Raw genomic sequence first — 16,914 nt, forward strand, 5'->3', positions numbered from 1 at the left:
GTTTTTACTTTCATGAGAAGAAACGTGTTGTGTCACAGCGTGTATATGTTGTGTCTGGCTCTGTATGTCGTATACGTTTCAACCTGTATACAGCGTAATTGCGTGTCAGGATGGACCGAAAGAAAGCTTTAAACAACAGAATATTAGTGGTCCAGTACGCAGCTAATCATTAACCATAATGTACTGACTTCATGTGCGTGCGTGTGTGAATACACAAATCATAAAACTGTGACTGTAATAATCTATCATCACATGTGGTGGTGTTCACAAAATGTCTTTGATTTCGACAGTAATATATTGATACTGATTCATCGAGATTTACAGTGCTATCCAGTCCATGTTTAAATCATTGAAATATCGCATTCATGATACTTTAGGTTTCTAAAAGGTTTGAAGGAACCACAACTCTTCGTTTTGTAACTTTTAAGAGCACACATCAATATGTCAACCTGCTTGTCTAGCTTCCATGTAAAAACGTGATCTATTTTTTCTAATTATTGAGTTTGAAAACCATTTGAGTTGAAAATGTATCATATTATTTCTCTTTGAATGGAAGATGTAAAGCTATATCTGCAGCTGTCTTTCTCGGCATTGGGAGTTGATGAACATGGCTACGCAGAAGGAAGATGAAAGACTGCATATTGGTAGATCCGATTTTTCCTGGTTAGTCCATACTAATTAAATGTTAATTAAATGTCATGACCCTCGTATTGAGATTTATTAATGGAATTCAGATTATGAAGTGCATTCGTCTGTCTAAAATCAACTTAAATCAAAACCGTAAATATTTACGTCTCAGTGACTAAATGTAGAAATAAAGAACATTCTTATCAGAAATATGAAATATTAATACCTAACACAACACATTTATATGCTGAACCGAAAAAAACCCACGTCGCACCGATAGAGTTTCTTAAAGCACTCACTTTAATTCACTCTAATTAACAATCAAAACAGAGGATTAAATTCAAACTTGACAATTATGGTTAACACATTTTCGAGAATCACATTTAGAGTTCACACAAACAAAATCCCAAAAAATGGTACCATTAAGATACCCAAATGGGCCTCCAAGGGCATCTATGAAAGCGTTGCATCGTTTGTACATGGAATGAATTAGCCGGTTGATGAAGGCCATAGGCACTTGGGTCCATACTCTACGAAACGATTTCAGGTGACTCGCTTTCATTAGTAGGGTAGTCACGAAATGCGCGTGAATTTTCATTTTCACGATTGTCATACGGAACCTTTTACCACGTCTTCCTTTTCAGGTGCGTTTGGTCGATATGCTTTTATATCAGGAAACACACTGATGTTGGTAATAACTGTCAATTTGGATTGAAAAACATGTTAACAAAACGGTACAATCATAATAAAAAAACACCACATACACAACAAGTATGAACAACATTTTGTATGTGGTATTGAAAGGCGACGTTTCCTTTGTGGTTCTGTGTGTAGTATATATATATATAAATATACAAATATATATATATATATGATATAGGTGCATATATGTGTGTGTATGTATGCATATATGTTTGTGTGCATATGTATATAACACACACACACACACACACACACACACACACACATATTCTGCCAAAACTCAAACAGACTCACGGTACAGAGTCACATATATGATGGTCAGGTGTTTGAGAAAAACTGTCATCTGGAATCAAATCAGTACATTTTGGGTAACAACGTAGAATGGAGCATGCTGTCTTGTTGTATTAAAGTGCGTGTTAACATCTATGTTTTTAAATTGTATTGGTATATAACTTCCATTCATTCATTGATGCAAAAGGTTTACAAATGACATTCTGTGCTGGGTACAACTGACAAGCATGCGCCAGATGACACGTGGGACTCCTATTCAGACGCACGTCTATCTGACACCCTTGTAGAACAGGAAGCACGCACTTGGTAATTCCTACTTATCCATTAGAAGCAGAGGCACCTGTGCACCAGTTGCGTCCCTTGTCCTGATCCACTGGCAGTTGGTTTGAATACGAGCGTCCCCCTGTTTGTTATTTTTTATATCTTGGGTGACATTAGACCTACTAGCCCAATAACAGAGTGATGAGCAAACTATCTATAGTGACAACCAATTGATCACAGGTTAATACGACTTCCACTCCTTTGCAGTTGTAATCGTTACGACTTTGATATATTTAGCAAAACCTTATCAGGCCAGGCTGAGGATCAGTACCCAAGAGGATGACGTCCACGAAGGAAGCTAATTTTGACAGCATCTTTGACGCATTAGGATGGAGGGGAAGATATCAAATGATTCAAGTCTTTTTTGCCTCACTAATGTTACTGCCAATCGCATTCAATGCGATGAGTATCATATTCATAGGTAAGTCTCAGTTTAACGAATCACCATACTTATTTCAAACTATTCAATGATATGTTTTAGGGAAATTATCTCATTATGTTCAAATGCACATTGACGAAGTTCGGTACACATCACACCGCAATCAAGAAAGAATCTAGCTGTATCCCGACGCCAACCACTGGTTAACGCACACCGATTCACGGCATAACTCTTATCCATATATTTGTATTTAGAACATAAATGGCTTGTAGATTATTTATCTACCCACCATTGTTTTACAAACATAAATTGCTCCAAGATTATACTCAAAAGTTGTTGTGACACACAAACAACAAACAGAGTCAGAGTTGAATGTAAGAAGTTAAACTAAGAACAGAGCACCTGGCATATGCACGGGAGCCATAAAACAAGGGGGTTTACACAGGTTCACACCGTCAGTAGCAAGAGTAGTCACCTTGTGCATTGAGGCAGGCCTGGCACCTTCGCCTCAAAGAGGCCACTAAAGCCCAATGACTGTCCAGGGCAAGATCACTCCAATTTGGCGGAGTTCATGCAGTGGGGGATTCGGGAAAGGTCGCCCCATTTCATCCCCGACATGTTCAAAGGGTGACAAATGAGTGGAAAGAGGGTAACACATTAACATTGTTTTTGATAAAGATACTTCTGTACAGCTCGAGAAAGATATGGTCTGCTCCACTGGAGACGTCTCGACGTTTGTGTTTTGGCGTTAGAAATGGAGGTCGGGTGTCCAAAGACTGTGTGGAAATGATAAACGTCTGGTTGTCTGGCCTTTTAAAGTGTACATCGTCGGCCATTTTTCCCGAATATGTCATGCTTCTTGCAAAATTCGTGCAATTTGAACAACATCTTGGTAGCGTTTCTTCGATTATTTTAACTAACTCTTTCTCTGGTTCAAATCCAAACATTCATTCACGAGATTACCAATGGAAACATCCAGCTCATAGTAACCTTACCTCAACGCTATGGTTCGTTGTTCATTCTATCAGTCACTGGCCAAGATCATTTATAAGCAGAACACAGAGCTCAAATAGTTCAGGTCTTTCAACCACATCGGACATATCCGTCTAAACTGTCAAAGTATTACGATTGATTCATTTAAATATAAATATGTGTTAACATCCATATTATCTTAGGTTGTTTGCGGAATTTGATTCTTTTTATATTTTGTCAATATGATTTATAGGACCATAGCTTCATATGATCAAGACAAAATAGAACTCTTTTCATGTTTGGAAACCGAGCATCGCATCTTCACATTACTATACAGAAGGTAGCGGTGTACGCCTATTAACACTCTTTCAGTAGATACATAGTTGGGGATTCCATATCTCACGGACTTCAAGTATTTTATTTGTGTGTACACGGCGACAACCCTCTGCAGCAAATGCTTGTATGAAGAAGAGTTCGATGCCCCAAACACAAGTGTCATCACGAACGTTAAGAAAATATTGTTCAAATCAGCAGATTTAAGGTCAAACGTGATATGCCTTCGGATCTTCAACGTCATGACTGTTTCAAATGGTGTTTGGAGGGGCGTGACTGAAAGCCTCTGAGACACATGTCTCTGTGGAGGCATAATGGGTCGGCACGTTGCGGCTATACATGTCATTGTATTCTCGAGATATGAATTTCTGTTGGCTACATAGCGTACATTTGGAGCCACCTGACGAGCCACAGCAATCCATGATTAGGTTTCATGCCACTTTTGTCAATAATACAAGCCATAAAATATCCTCCAATATTATGAATACCACTTTCTAACATGCCGAGATTGTCTTTCAAGGTATATGTTATGGTTTCTAAGCGATAGATAAGGGTGAACGAGTTTCAAATAGCAAGGAGGGAGGTCCTGACGTTTTTCGAGTTGTAGTCTAGATATCCCAGTGAAATTCCCACACATAACGTCATGTAAAGGGTATCATTTTCCCTCAGGAATTCATGTCCCGAGCCACTGTAACGTTCTGAAGAATGAAACATCTGGATTTGAGAGTCTCGGGTTTCAAGCAGACATCTCTGACTTGAACATAACATACCATGAATGTGGAATCAGCATTACGTCAACCGTATCTGGACATTCGGAAGAACTTACGTGTATAGAAGGTCGTCAGTACGAACAACCGCGGGAACTCTCACTCGTTTCTGAGGTAACACGAAACATATATATATTTTGAAAGAAGGAACTATCTACGATTTAAAGATATCAGATGAACGATATACATACCTTTAGATATACTTCTAAGCCAAATTCTCTTGTCTTGAAATCAGAACAATTCAATGGTGTCCTTCCAAGGTCTAATCAAACACTTCTCTCTACTGTATTCACAATGCACATTATTTCACAACACAGAGTATATCAGTCTCTGTCTTTTTTTGTTTTGTGTTACAAACAGGAACACTCTCTGTGGAACACATATGTATATTGCTAAACAGAACAGTTTTGTATCTGAAGAAACATGAAGTTTAAGTTTAGCTTAAGTTAAACCAAATGCTCTTGTTTTGAAATCATAACAATTAAATCATGTCCTTAGGAAGTCCAACCAAACACTCTCTTCTCTCTTTCTGTATTTCACAACACAGAGCATGTTCGTCTTTGTTTTTCTCAAGAACTAGAACACTGTCAGTTTTTTCTGCTCATTTCTGCTTTTTCTGAAACATTTGTATATGTATAAAGAGAACAGTTTTGTATCTACAGAAATGGATTTTACCGTTTGATTTCAGTGGGACATCGTCTGTGAAACTGAAAGTCTTGGGGACCTTCTTCAGACCCTCTTAATGTTTGGTATGGGTATTGGCTCGGTCTTGTTCACATCGTTATCGGACACATATGGACGCAAGTTGTCCCTCACACTGTCTGGACTTTGTTTCCTTGCAACCAGCACTGCCATGTCATTTGTACCAACATATGCTGGTTTTGCCGTCATGAAGGTTATACAGGGGGCAACGCTGACGGTAGTGTATATACGCAATGCCATATAATTGCTGTGAATATGGCGACTATTATTCTTTGTTAATGTGTTATTGTTAGTTCATTCACTTGTTGAAATAACAAGTGGGATTATGCTTCATTCATATAATCATGGGTTTTAATCATTAAATAAAATATACACCTAAAAAAAAGTTAAACACCTCCGGTAAGTTTTACAAAGTTGTATGTTGGTGTGCACCCACAGTACAATGGTGCAGCTGCATGGTTTTTTTCTGTAAGATCATGTATTGAAAACAAGAAAACACAAAAAGGACAGTTTCGTTCAGCGCTTTAAGAATGGAACTGGCATAATACACAAAACACATCTGGTTTGGCTTAAACTGATACCTGTTACAGGAGTCGAGCAAGAGAGACTGTTAATGTGACGAGACAAAGACGTTTATTTGTAACCTGGGAACGTTGTACAATCAACAACTAGTGTAGCTTCCACCTGCTTGGTACATAACTGTATCTATCCTAAGTCGCAAAGCTTAATTAAGTAAATCTCACCGTGTGTCAGCTCGGTGTGGGAAGAAAGTCAAAGTGATTCTATTTTGGTCAAAACCACGAGCATGGCTATGGTACTGACAAACCCAGAAACCTAATGCGAAAGAACTGGGATTCGAACAGGTAGGAAGTATATGTCAGTTGTATCATGGCCTATCAGTTTAATGTTTGGGAAAGGATCGAAAAAAACACCACCACTGATGGGTGCAGAGCTATATGTGGGGCAGATCAAAGGGAACCTCGCCTCTTTGTAGGTATTCGTATTTTCATTTCTCAAACCCTTTGTGTTCAAACTTGCAGATTATATGTGACATGATCTTCACTTCAGGGTGTTAGTTTGACGTCAACAACGATCGGTCTAGAAATCATCCCAACCAGGCACAGATCCAAGTTTGGGATTATAAGCACGCTGATTTGGTCACTGTCGGTTGTAATCTACGCTGTGGCGGCCTACCTGATGAGAGATCTCAACTGGAGGTATCACCAGTTGGTAGCGGGCCTCACATCAGGCTTCTATATATTTGTACCGTGGTGAGTTTATAATTAATTAAAACATTCGTTGTCAACGAACAGGAAGAAATAGGATGTGTACTATACAATAACATGACCAGTTCGGTGCATGACAGATTCTTTAGTATGCTGAAGTTGGGAGCAAGATATCGAACCATCCCTTTTCACTTTGTAGGTAATCTGGTATGATATCAACAGACAGGCGCAGGACAGGTATACATTGTTTCTGCACACCCAACGGAAATCGATTTTGCCTTCGAATGAGGAACTAGGTCTGTTTGTAACATATTTGGGATTACACTTTCTAAGTCAGGCACCTAATCGCCAGAACACAAAGTCAGCCGTCCAAGTCACCCAGCCATCGTGCCTTCCACAAAAAATGGAAGTGGGGCAATTGGTAGTCTAGACCTCTGTGTAAATTGGCATGCAATCCAAAATATAACATATGTTACATTTGACCACTTTCTAAATGGCAATAAGCATTCATGGTCTATTTTTCACCGGCACTTTCTCGGAGCATAGGCGCTGCTAGTTTCTTTTCTACTAAGGGAAGTAACAGCGTGATAATTGTGGGCATGTGGATGATTATAAATGTGACCATTGACTGTTAACCTCTTTAAAGGGTAATGGACGAATCTTCAAGATGGTTGGCAACAAAGAAGAAATACAGTATCATAGAACGGAATTTGAAGAAGGCTAGCCATATGAATCATAAAGATGAAAACAATATCATAACACTGTTCAGAGAAAAAGTGAAAGAACCAAACCTTCATGATCAAAGTCCTCTCTTAGCGTCGGGCACACACAAGGACCAAAATGAACACAGGTCGGGTGTTACAAAAACTGAGAGAAAAAAAGAAAGACAACTCCTGCAGATATTCAAAGACAGACAGATACTCAGTTTATCAGCAATCCTGTGTTTTATATGGTAAATAGATACACATGCATATTCATGCTAGTATTAAGTAAAATTACTACAGGTATTTGGTCGTATTTAATACTTGAATTTAAAACTTGAAAACGTTTCGAATGTTTTGTAAATAGTTATATTTGTGGTAAGAAAATATAATCAGGCAGAATTTATTATACAATTTTGCCAAGCATCTATTTACCTTGTAGTTATAATATCATTCGTTTATGAATTTTGTTTTATGATAAGGATGACAGACAGTTTAACATACCACGGACTAAATCTCAACGCCACACAGTTTCATAGTGACAAATACATCGCCTTTGGTCTGAGTGCTATCACAGAAGTGTTTAGTGCTGTCGCCTTCTGGCTCACAGTCGACAGGTAATGATACATTCAAATATGGAATATTGGTTTGTTGAATGATTCAGATCTTAACTGGATCAAACTTACATTATAAGTATTCATACAAACGGTTTTGTACCAGTGGATGTCACCGGATACATCATTATTACATCAAAATAATGTGGAATTGTATATTCTTATATTCAACATACTTGAAAAGCCATCATATGTTTACTTGCCATCGGCTCAGGACACTCATAATACATCGATAGTTCAGTTGATTTATGACAACCCTTATTGACCTAGGTTAGCCTCGTCGTAATCTACAATCGTTATGAAGAGGGAGGTTGGTTAAGTTTCAACTTTTGTATATTTCTGTGTAGATTCGGAAGGAAGAAAACATGTTTGGCCTGTCATCTGATAGCAGCAGTGTCGCTGATAACATCGGTCATATTCAACCATTTCACGGGTTAGTCTCCCTGTTGCTTTGTTTTACTAGCTTACATCATAGGCCAAGGTTTTGTATCCATAATCAGAAAGCTCACTCAGCTAACTGACAAAAGGTTTCACCTCAATGAGCTAACTGACTAAAAGGTTCATTTTCTTGAATGAACATAAAGTGGATATCTTTCCTGGTTTCCTTTGTCATGGACTATTTCAAATCAGGCCGTGACACCACACCTATTCCCCTTTACTCATTTATTGAAGTCTGCTGTCAACATCGAGTTGAGTCAGCTATTCACGCGCGTCCTTTCTCACTGTTACGATGGTACCATTAGGATATGTCCTAATGTTGGCAGTATGTTTCAGTTGCGGTACCAACCCTCAGTGTGGCTGTCAGCACATTGTCGCTGATTGGAAAATTTGGAGCAACGACTTCATTTAATGTGCTGTATCTGTATACTCCAGAACTGTTTCCAACTACAATACGGTAGGAACGACAAGCCTTACCTCTGGACCTGTAACTATATTTCGTGCGGTAGATTAATGATAATGGAAACGTCCGTTCTACCCAGATTTCGCGAATGGTATCCATATGAGACGGACAGAGCCTTTACCATATCCACAAGAAATCAAATCCATTGTACAATTCTGATTATGTTCATGAATCGGTGTGAAAATAATGATGATAACAGGTGTTCGCGAGTGAGCTTATCGTACTCCACTGGCGCACCCGTCATTAACATTTGCAAAAGCCTCAAAAGTCACAATAGGGATATGCAGCAGACATCATCGTTGTCTCTGGTGCGTTTGTCATAAAACGTTTCAAAGCTTTACGATGGATGCATGGTTATTGAACGAGATTAGATTGTCGATTTACTTGTAGTTAAATTTAAACTTCTTGGTCAAATTTGTCTTGATGTTGCCAACCCGTCAGAAATTCATTAAGAAACAGATCTGCAGAGAAGGGAGGACAACTGGTCCCCATTGGAATTCGTGCTTCTTGTCTTAATGTTTTACCCCCAAATGTCACAGAGACGTTACCACTGAGGAAGTCCAGAAATTCACATATTGTGTATTTCTCAGTTAACTTTAGATGACATTTGCTTTTTGTTTTGAAACATTATCCCAATGTCCCGATATCTTATTAAGTACTTCCCACCCTGTTTATTGAGAAACGCCCAACGGATGAACGAGTGAAGTGTTTTCTTCAAGTTTGTCATGTGGGATGGCGGTGTGTACAATGTTGGAAAATCATGTTTTGACAGAACCGTTTCTAAGATTGTAAACATTCAAGCACATTCTTGAGTTTTGAGAATAAACTAAATGCTGATTCCACTTGTCTCAGATATTTTCAGTGAATGTCAAGAAAGCTATTCATTGATAGTATTAATGATTATGGTTAACCTATGAATAGGGATTTTGTGGTACACATGCTGGACCCGGCAATGTATCTCTCATTGTACTGATTTTATACAGCTTTGGAATCCTGTACGAAAGAGGAATAGATGTGTCTAAGATGCTAGTCAAAGTAAAGGTTGATCGTACCGATAAATGGTTTGAGCAAATTTCTTGGTCAATTAACAAACTGGCCTTGTAGTCTTATTGTCTTGATATGTAGTTTTGCTTACTTAAATGGTCTTGCAGATTGAGGCCTTGTGAGTGCGATCAAGTACAAGCTTTTCTTGCAAGGCCGCCAGACTTCGGTTGATAGCTGGTTGGGACAGAATGTGTTCATTCCAGCCCTGTTTTCTTTTTATACGACTAACAACATTCTGAAAGACAGTTTACAGGTTCCTATCCAATGTGTTTGCATATGCTTCGAAAGCATGCATAATGATTTTAAAGTTGTAACTCCAATTAATATTTTGGTCCGTATCTGAATAGCTGACAAAAGTTGTTATTGTCAACAATGCAGACGTCGTCTGTGGTTGACCTACAGGTTGGTAGCAGCACAATGAGTTTTTTAGCCACAGTAAGCTGCAAAGTCCGCGTTCTGAAACACCTTTTATAAACTGGTCAACCACTGTATAACTTGTGCCCGTGTTTGTTCAGAGCTACAACTAACTTGCTTATGATAAAGTCAGAATCGTACAATGGACACTTTAGCAGGATTCATTATCATTATGATTTGTGTCCCTTTTATTTTATTGAACAAACATGACATGATAAACAACGTCAAGTGTAGATTTCCTGTTACGTTCTGTTTGAAAATAATGATTCAATGGACAGATACAGTTATGAACTGAGAGGTCAGGAAAGTCTATATGAAGGTCACTCTTAGGAATAGGTGATACACCCGAAATGAGTTATAGATTAATTCTTTTCAGAAGAATTTTCGGTCATAAGAAGGATTGTTTATTTTTCAGGAATGTTGGGTTTGGTCTTGGATCCCTCGCAGGAAGAGTAGGTGGACTATTTGCTCCTTTTTCCAGGATGCTGGTGAGACTTCTACTAACAGTTGTTTTATTTTATTACACTACATGTGTGCATTTGCTCTCTAACCAAAAACTGTATTTCTCATAACACATGATTGCCTGGAATGTATTTTGTAATATCTACTCATCATTGATTATTGAACATGAAATGTCAAAGAACGAGTACACATATTTATCCAAGACCAAAGCATTGAGGTATCACCAGGTAGCCCAAGGCATTGTAACCCTTCCTATACAATGTCAACAACAGGAACGTGTGTATACTTCAGAATTTCATGTTAGACTAACAGATACTTTATTAACACATTACATACAACATACAACACTATACATACAACATCATAATTTACAGAAACAGTACCCGTGAAGGTCCGGTTAGAATGAACCTTCAGTAACCCATGCTTGTCGTAAGAGGCGACTAACGGGATCGGGTAGTCAGGCTCGCTGTCATCGGTTCCTTATTGCGCAGATCGATGGTCATGCTGTTGATCACTGGATTGCCTGGTCCAGGGTCGATTATTTTACAGACCGCCGCCATATAGCTTGAATATTGCTGAGTGCGGCGTAAAACTAAACTCACTCACTCACTCACTCACAGAAACAGTAACAAGTAATTACAAACGCATGTTCCATTCCTTTTTACATTGCGATAGGCGAAATACAAACATGTGCACTTACAAATGTATACATATATACTTTAAAAATATATCAATCGTTTTTTCATTTTATGTTAACTCCTCTTGTTTGGACCAAACGTTTTAGTTACTCGGTTTTTTCACTGTCCACTTTTATATTTAGTTGACTCAGCTTTTACCAGAAACGAATTACGAATATGGAAAGTTTGTTTTGCTTGCATTTATTATCTTTATCATAGTCATTACAGATAAAGATACAATAACATAATGCAAAAATGAGGGTTTAAGTGATCCTGGCACAGCCAGGCTGGTTACGCTCATTATCATGTCAGGGCCCCTGACCCCTTTATACGCAATCCTGACAGTGAATAGCACTGCAGTACTTCTGTTACATTATGGCATTATTCCAGGTACAAATCACCTGACAATTAACAAATGTATCTTATTTGACAGTACCGCAAATATCCCTGGGCACCTGGCACTGTGTACGGCTCATGCTGCATCGTGGTGGCTATCCTGGTTCGATTTCTGCCAGAAACGAACACACACGAACTGCCGCAGACAGTTCCTGAAATGAAGCAGTGGCTGAAACAGCAAAGGGAATCACAGAAGAAGGTCACCATCGCAGAAAATGCTGCTGATAGATTTATCTGTAATGATAATGAAGAGCACTGAGGTGTTAAGGGGTCCAAAATACATTATTTAAATATTCAGACATATGAACACATAACATTCAACTAAACGATGCTTCTTTAAACTACAGTAAAAGTACATCATCTACTGTAAAGGATGTCGTTAAACAAATAATCTTTACCTTTAATGAAGACTGAGCTAGATTTTAGACGTTTGGCAATACATTTGTCAGTGACTCACCATTGCACATTTATGCATTCATGTGAATTTAATTCTTTTATATGATATGGCAATTAAGTATTATCCTGAATTGAATATTTGGTAGTAAATTGCACTTGTACATTTTAGGTACAGATATGTGATAGTGAAACCACTCATACTTTAGGGATGGTAACGCTTGTAAATATTAGGTTTGTAACTGAAAGGGAAGTCAACAAATGTAAAGGTGATATTGTCTTCCCAATGTGTCCCCTCCACGTTGTCCGCACCTACCATGCAGGATCACCTGAAAGTCTTTGAATGTCATATCATGTCTTCCTCGATACTCAAATATTAAATTATTTTAGTGAGAAAACACTGAATTGATGTTACTGCATTATTATGTTCTGATATATTATGTTGCATTTCACGCGTTGAGATGGAGGTACAACATCCTGAACACTCAAAGACTATATACAAGCAATCAATCTTTATTCCGTACTGAAGAGGCCACAGGCCTATAGTACATAAAACATACATACATTTTTATTCTCCCGAGTAGTAACATTTACATTTTTTCCAAATATTATTATTTATTCTTTGTAAAGTTGCTTGGAATATAAACATTGATAAATTCTGAACTATTAAAATGTTTGTACTTGTTAGCAAATATATAAATTTAATAACGCTTGGATATCTGTAAAAATGATTTGGTAAATATTTTCTTTTAAGATCTGAGTACAGCGCACAAACAAGAAGGAAATGGTACTCATCCTCGACAGTATTTAAATCACATAGTTGGCATAGTCTCTCTTGACGATTAAATTAGTATAGCGTCCAGTTTCTATAAATAAATCATGAGATGAACATCAAAACGTGATAACGTCTTTACTGTTGTCCTAGAGAGGTACCACTTCAAACTTATTTGCGCTTTAAAAAGTTTGTAATAGAAACATTTGAAAAGTCAGGGATTCAAACCATGTCTGCACATGAATATCCTTAAGTCTTTGAGTCAGTGACATGATACAATTAGGGTAGCAGCTAACGTTTTGTTCATACCATGCGTTACCTAAACCAGTTTTAAACAGCAATGTTTTTATATTCGTTACCCAATTATTTTTTCATTATTGTCATAAACTATCATCATATTGTAACACATGTTGGGAAATCTATGTGCAGGCATGTTTAACAATCTTAACCAGTATTTGATAGCCTTAACTTGAGAAAATATATGCATTGTGAATCTACCACATTCACCATAACACTAGACGTGCTTGCCTTAACGCCAAGAAATCTTTTACAGACATATAAATGAACTTTTTCTCTGACATCGAAATGTTGTAAGCCCCAGACCTAAGATCCATACAGTAGTATAGGGCTTATTTTAACATAAAATATTTTACAAAGCGCCTTTTTTTCTAAAAATAAATTAAGCGTTTATAAATAGATATAAAAACCCTCTTAGCTTGTATGGCTGCCTCTTTAATGTGTCTATTCCATGACAGGAGTTTGGTGAAGCAATATTTATAGAACGATGTTATTTCTAAAAGTTCTCTTTTGAAAAGACATTTTTCTTTACCCGATATTTCCGTTTGATCTTTGTTAACACTTAGTTTCCAATTATCACAATAATTCTCTAATTCATCAATTTGTCTCTGTAGACCATTAACAGTACTGCAAAATAATACAATATCATCTGGAAATAAAAGCAAAAGCAGCTGCGTAATATCAGGATGTAGCTGGATGCCATGATTGCAATTTTCATGAATTTGAGTTGCTAATTCATTTATGAAGAAACTAAACAGAAAAGGACTTAAAATACGGGAGCAGGACAAAAGCCACCCGGACAAATGCCACCCGAACAAAAGCCACCTGGACAAATGCCACCTAGGACAAATGCCACCTAGGACAAATGCCACCAAGTTATTTTACCATTACAGAGAGGACAATTACCACCCTCACCGAGGACGACGACCACCAATGTTCGCGGTATCAAGCTGGAACCAACACCAGAGGACTTTAGACAACCTACCAAGGACAAATAACAACCTGGAAGGGTGGCAAAGGAGATTACTGACAAGCATGGCAGGCTGTCATCCCAGTATCTGGCGTTTCTTGGATGTGTTGAGCTCTGAACGACCAGGTGATTACCCAGATGTTGGCAGGGGAGACCATTACAAGTCACAGGAGGCAATATCGGGATTGCTAGCAGCGTCTCCAGACCATTGCTGCAGGTTTCAGGAACAGACACCAAATGGAATTCTTAAGGAGTGTGGCTCATAACATCCGACTTTGAAAGCAATAACGAAAGTGTAAATGAAAATGAATTTGAAAACAGGATGAGAATGAAAGCAATAATGAAAGTGTAAAAGAAAATGACTTTGAATGAAAAATGAAAAATATTAATGAATGAATTATCATGCAAATACATCTGGGAAACATGATATTGTGTTGGTGGTTTTTATTTTTGGGGGGATGGCATTTGTCCCAGGTGGCATTTTTGTGAGGTGGCTTTTGTCCGGGTGGTTTTTGTCCTGTTGGCATTTGTCCTGGACCCTTAAAATGCATCCTTGTCTTACTCCTGACTGGCTTGTAAACGTTTTTGAGACATCGTTATTATTTCTTACACATACCTTTACATTTTCATAAATACTGCACAATAGTTTATTCATTTTCCTACTCAAACCACGCATTAGTAAAATATTCCATAGTCTATTTCTATTTACCGAGTCAAATGCTTTCGATAAATGTACAAACAGAACATAAAATTTACCACCTTTACTACTTTAATATTTTGTACAATTGTTTGAAGACTAAAGATATTATGAACTGTTGAGTATCCTCTCTGAACCCGCATGCTCTTCTTTTATTTAATCCAGTGTATCTGCTCATAGAACTAGTCTTTTGTTCATGATATAAGTAATTTTTTACTAAATTTGCTAAGGAGGGTAATCCCTATATATTTATTCATAATATTTGTATCCCCTTGTTTATGAATGGGGACAATTACACGAAATAACCAAGATTGTGGGAAAATACCAGTCTCGAGTATAACACTAAATATTTGTTCCAAATATGGATTTAATATATCCGCTGAATTCTTACAAAATTCAGGAGTAGTATCATCAATACCATGGGATTTGTTGCACTTGAGATGGTGAATGCTTTCAATTATCTCATCCCTAGTTACCGGTGCATCTAAAATCTGATTTGCATATAGCATATTAGAAATACTTTCTGGTACTTCACAAGAATGGTGGGAGTCAGAGTCATTATCTGGGAATGCACTCATGGTATTTATACCATTCTTCAATATGTATACTATTTTCAGTCTTTTTTAGATTAAAACTCTTTAACTCCAACCAAAACTGTTTTGAATCATTGATACTGTCTTCCCAACGTTCTTGTTGACATTCAAAATAATGCACGTGTACTTGTTCCTAGTTTTGTGATATTCATCCAGAGATTGTCTATCCTTATTTTTATTGAAACTTATTTAATATTTTGCATCTATCTTTCTTTAAACTTTTACATTCCCTATCAAACCACTTATTTAAATTATCTTTCAATGGTTTCCCAATTTGTCTTTTCATATCTGAGTCTGCTAAGCATAAAGCATCTGTGATATAATCAATACTCCTATCCGTGTCAGATAATGCTTAATTTAGGGATTTGTCTAGCGATTCTTGTACATGATCTGAGAGTAAATTATCTCTAAATTGTTGTAGTTTGTTATTGTCCCATACAAATCTAAATGATTTTTCAGTTTTGTGTTCTATTTTACAGTTAATGTTCAATCATTTGAGTCGTATGTAATTTCATCGTTATCGGGAGATGTGTTGATGCACATCTTGATTCTATGTTGAAATTTATGACATGTTCAAATAATACTGAAGAAGCTAAACTATAATCGATAACACTAGCACCACTCACACCGTTTAAAAGTAAAATCATCGACCTCTTTGTCATTACCACATCTTTCATTCATCATATAAATTTTTAAACTGCACATAAATCTAATAAATATTTTCCAAAATTATTTACAATCTTGAAAAACGTTCTAGATTCAAAACATCAAATATGAGTCACCTTGGTGTTCAGTGTATTCAATTATATCATCTTCCACAAAATCAGGTTTAGTACCAGTTCTAGAGCTGTAAATATCCCCCACATAGTATATACACATCAGGTAAAGTAGTCCATAGTCAATATCTAATAATTTCTCTTGGAATTACATGACGTCATTTTTACATTTGTGGACTAAGTTGTTCACATCATGTGGAGCCCTCTGGGTGGATGTAGACCCAAACATAAAGCATATCCAAATCAAGTCCAAAAAGTGACTTATCAAAAAGAATGAAGAAAATATGTTCTGACACTCTTGACCATTTCATGTATTTACTTAAAGGTCACATGCAACCAAAAAATCAAACATAATTAAAACACAATTATCACTTATTCATGACATATAATATACATTGCTGGTTATGAAAAAACATAAAAACAAAATTATAAGCGTACAATCACAAATGAAAAGTGCAATATTTTGTACTTGGGTTTACTGCCCAAGAAACGAAGCAGCCGGGATACCGAACCCAGTCAGAGCGGGTGGGTGTGCACTCAAGTGTAACGGCTGGTTCATTTGCAGATGCCCTCACGGCTCATTGTGTGTGTATATATAGAGATGTTGGGTTTTGTAAATACATGCTCCTTTTTTGTGTATAACATTTTGCAATCAACAGACATCATAACATGTCATGTGTACAAGTATCACACCTGCCTGTCTGTGTAATTACATAATGTGACAGAGACCGAACTCGGGCCATAAATCAATGCGTTTTGTTTATGGTGGTGTATAGCCTGATAGGTGTTAAGTTCAAATTGCATGTGGTCAGTGATCGCAGTTGTGTATTGAATATTGTCAGTAGCAGACAGGCAGGCAGACACATAGGTGCCAATAAAACAGACAT

The 16,914-nt window shown here is 37.3% G+C and overlaps 1 protein-coding gene across 1 annotated transcript in view; it reads left to right on the forward strand.

The window, feature by feature from the left end:
- Positions 1–607: 607 nt before the first annotated feature.
- Positions 608–16,914, forward strand: part of LOC124265666 (solute carrier family 22 member 4-like) — a 40,103-nt gene continuing 23,796 nt past the window's right edge. The window contains exons 1-9 of the mRNA XM_046700465.1: positions 608–644; positions 4,295–4,506; positions 5,081–5,311; positions 6,163–6,365; positions 7,504–7,638; positions 7,983–8,068; positions 8,410–8,530; positions 10,410–10,482; positions 11,567–12,083. Coding sequence (XP_046556421.1) covers positions 608–644; positions 4,295–4,506; positions 5,081–5,311; positions 6,163–6,365; positions 7,504–7,638; positions 7,983–8,068; positions 8,410–8,530; positions 10,410–10,482; positions 11,567–11,788 — 1,320 coding nt within the window. The 3' untranslated portion in view covers positions 11,789–12,083. The remainder of the gene's footprint in view (positions 645–4,294; positions 4,507–5,080; positions 5,312–6,162; positions 6,366–7,503; positions 7,639–7,982; positions 8,069–8,409; positions 8,531–10,409; positions 10,483–11,566; positions 12,084–16,914) is intronic.

This window comes from Haliotis rubra, unplaced genomic scaffold, assembly GCF_003918875.1.
Source record: "Haliotis rubra isolate DU_JTF1 unplaced genomic scaffold, ASM391887v1 Scf99, whole genome shotgun sequence".
Lineage (NCBI taxonomy): Eukaryota > Metazoa > Mollusca > Gastropoda > Lepetellida > Haliotidae > Haliotis > Haliotis rubra.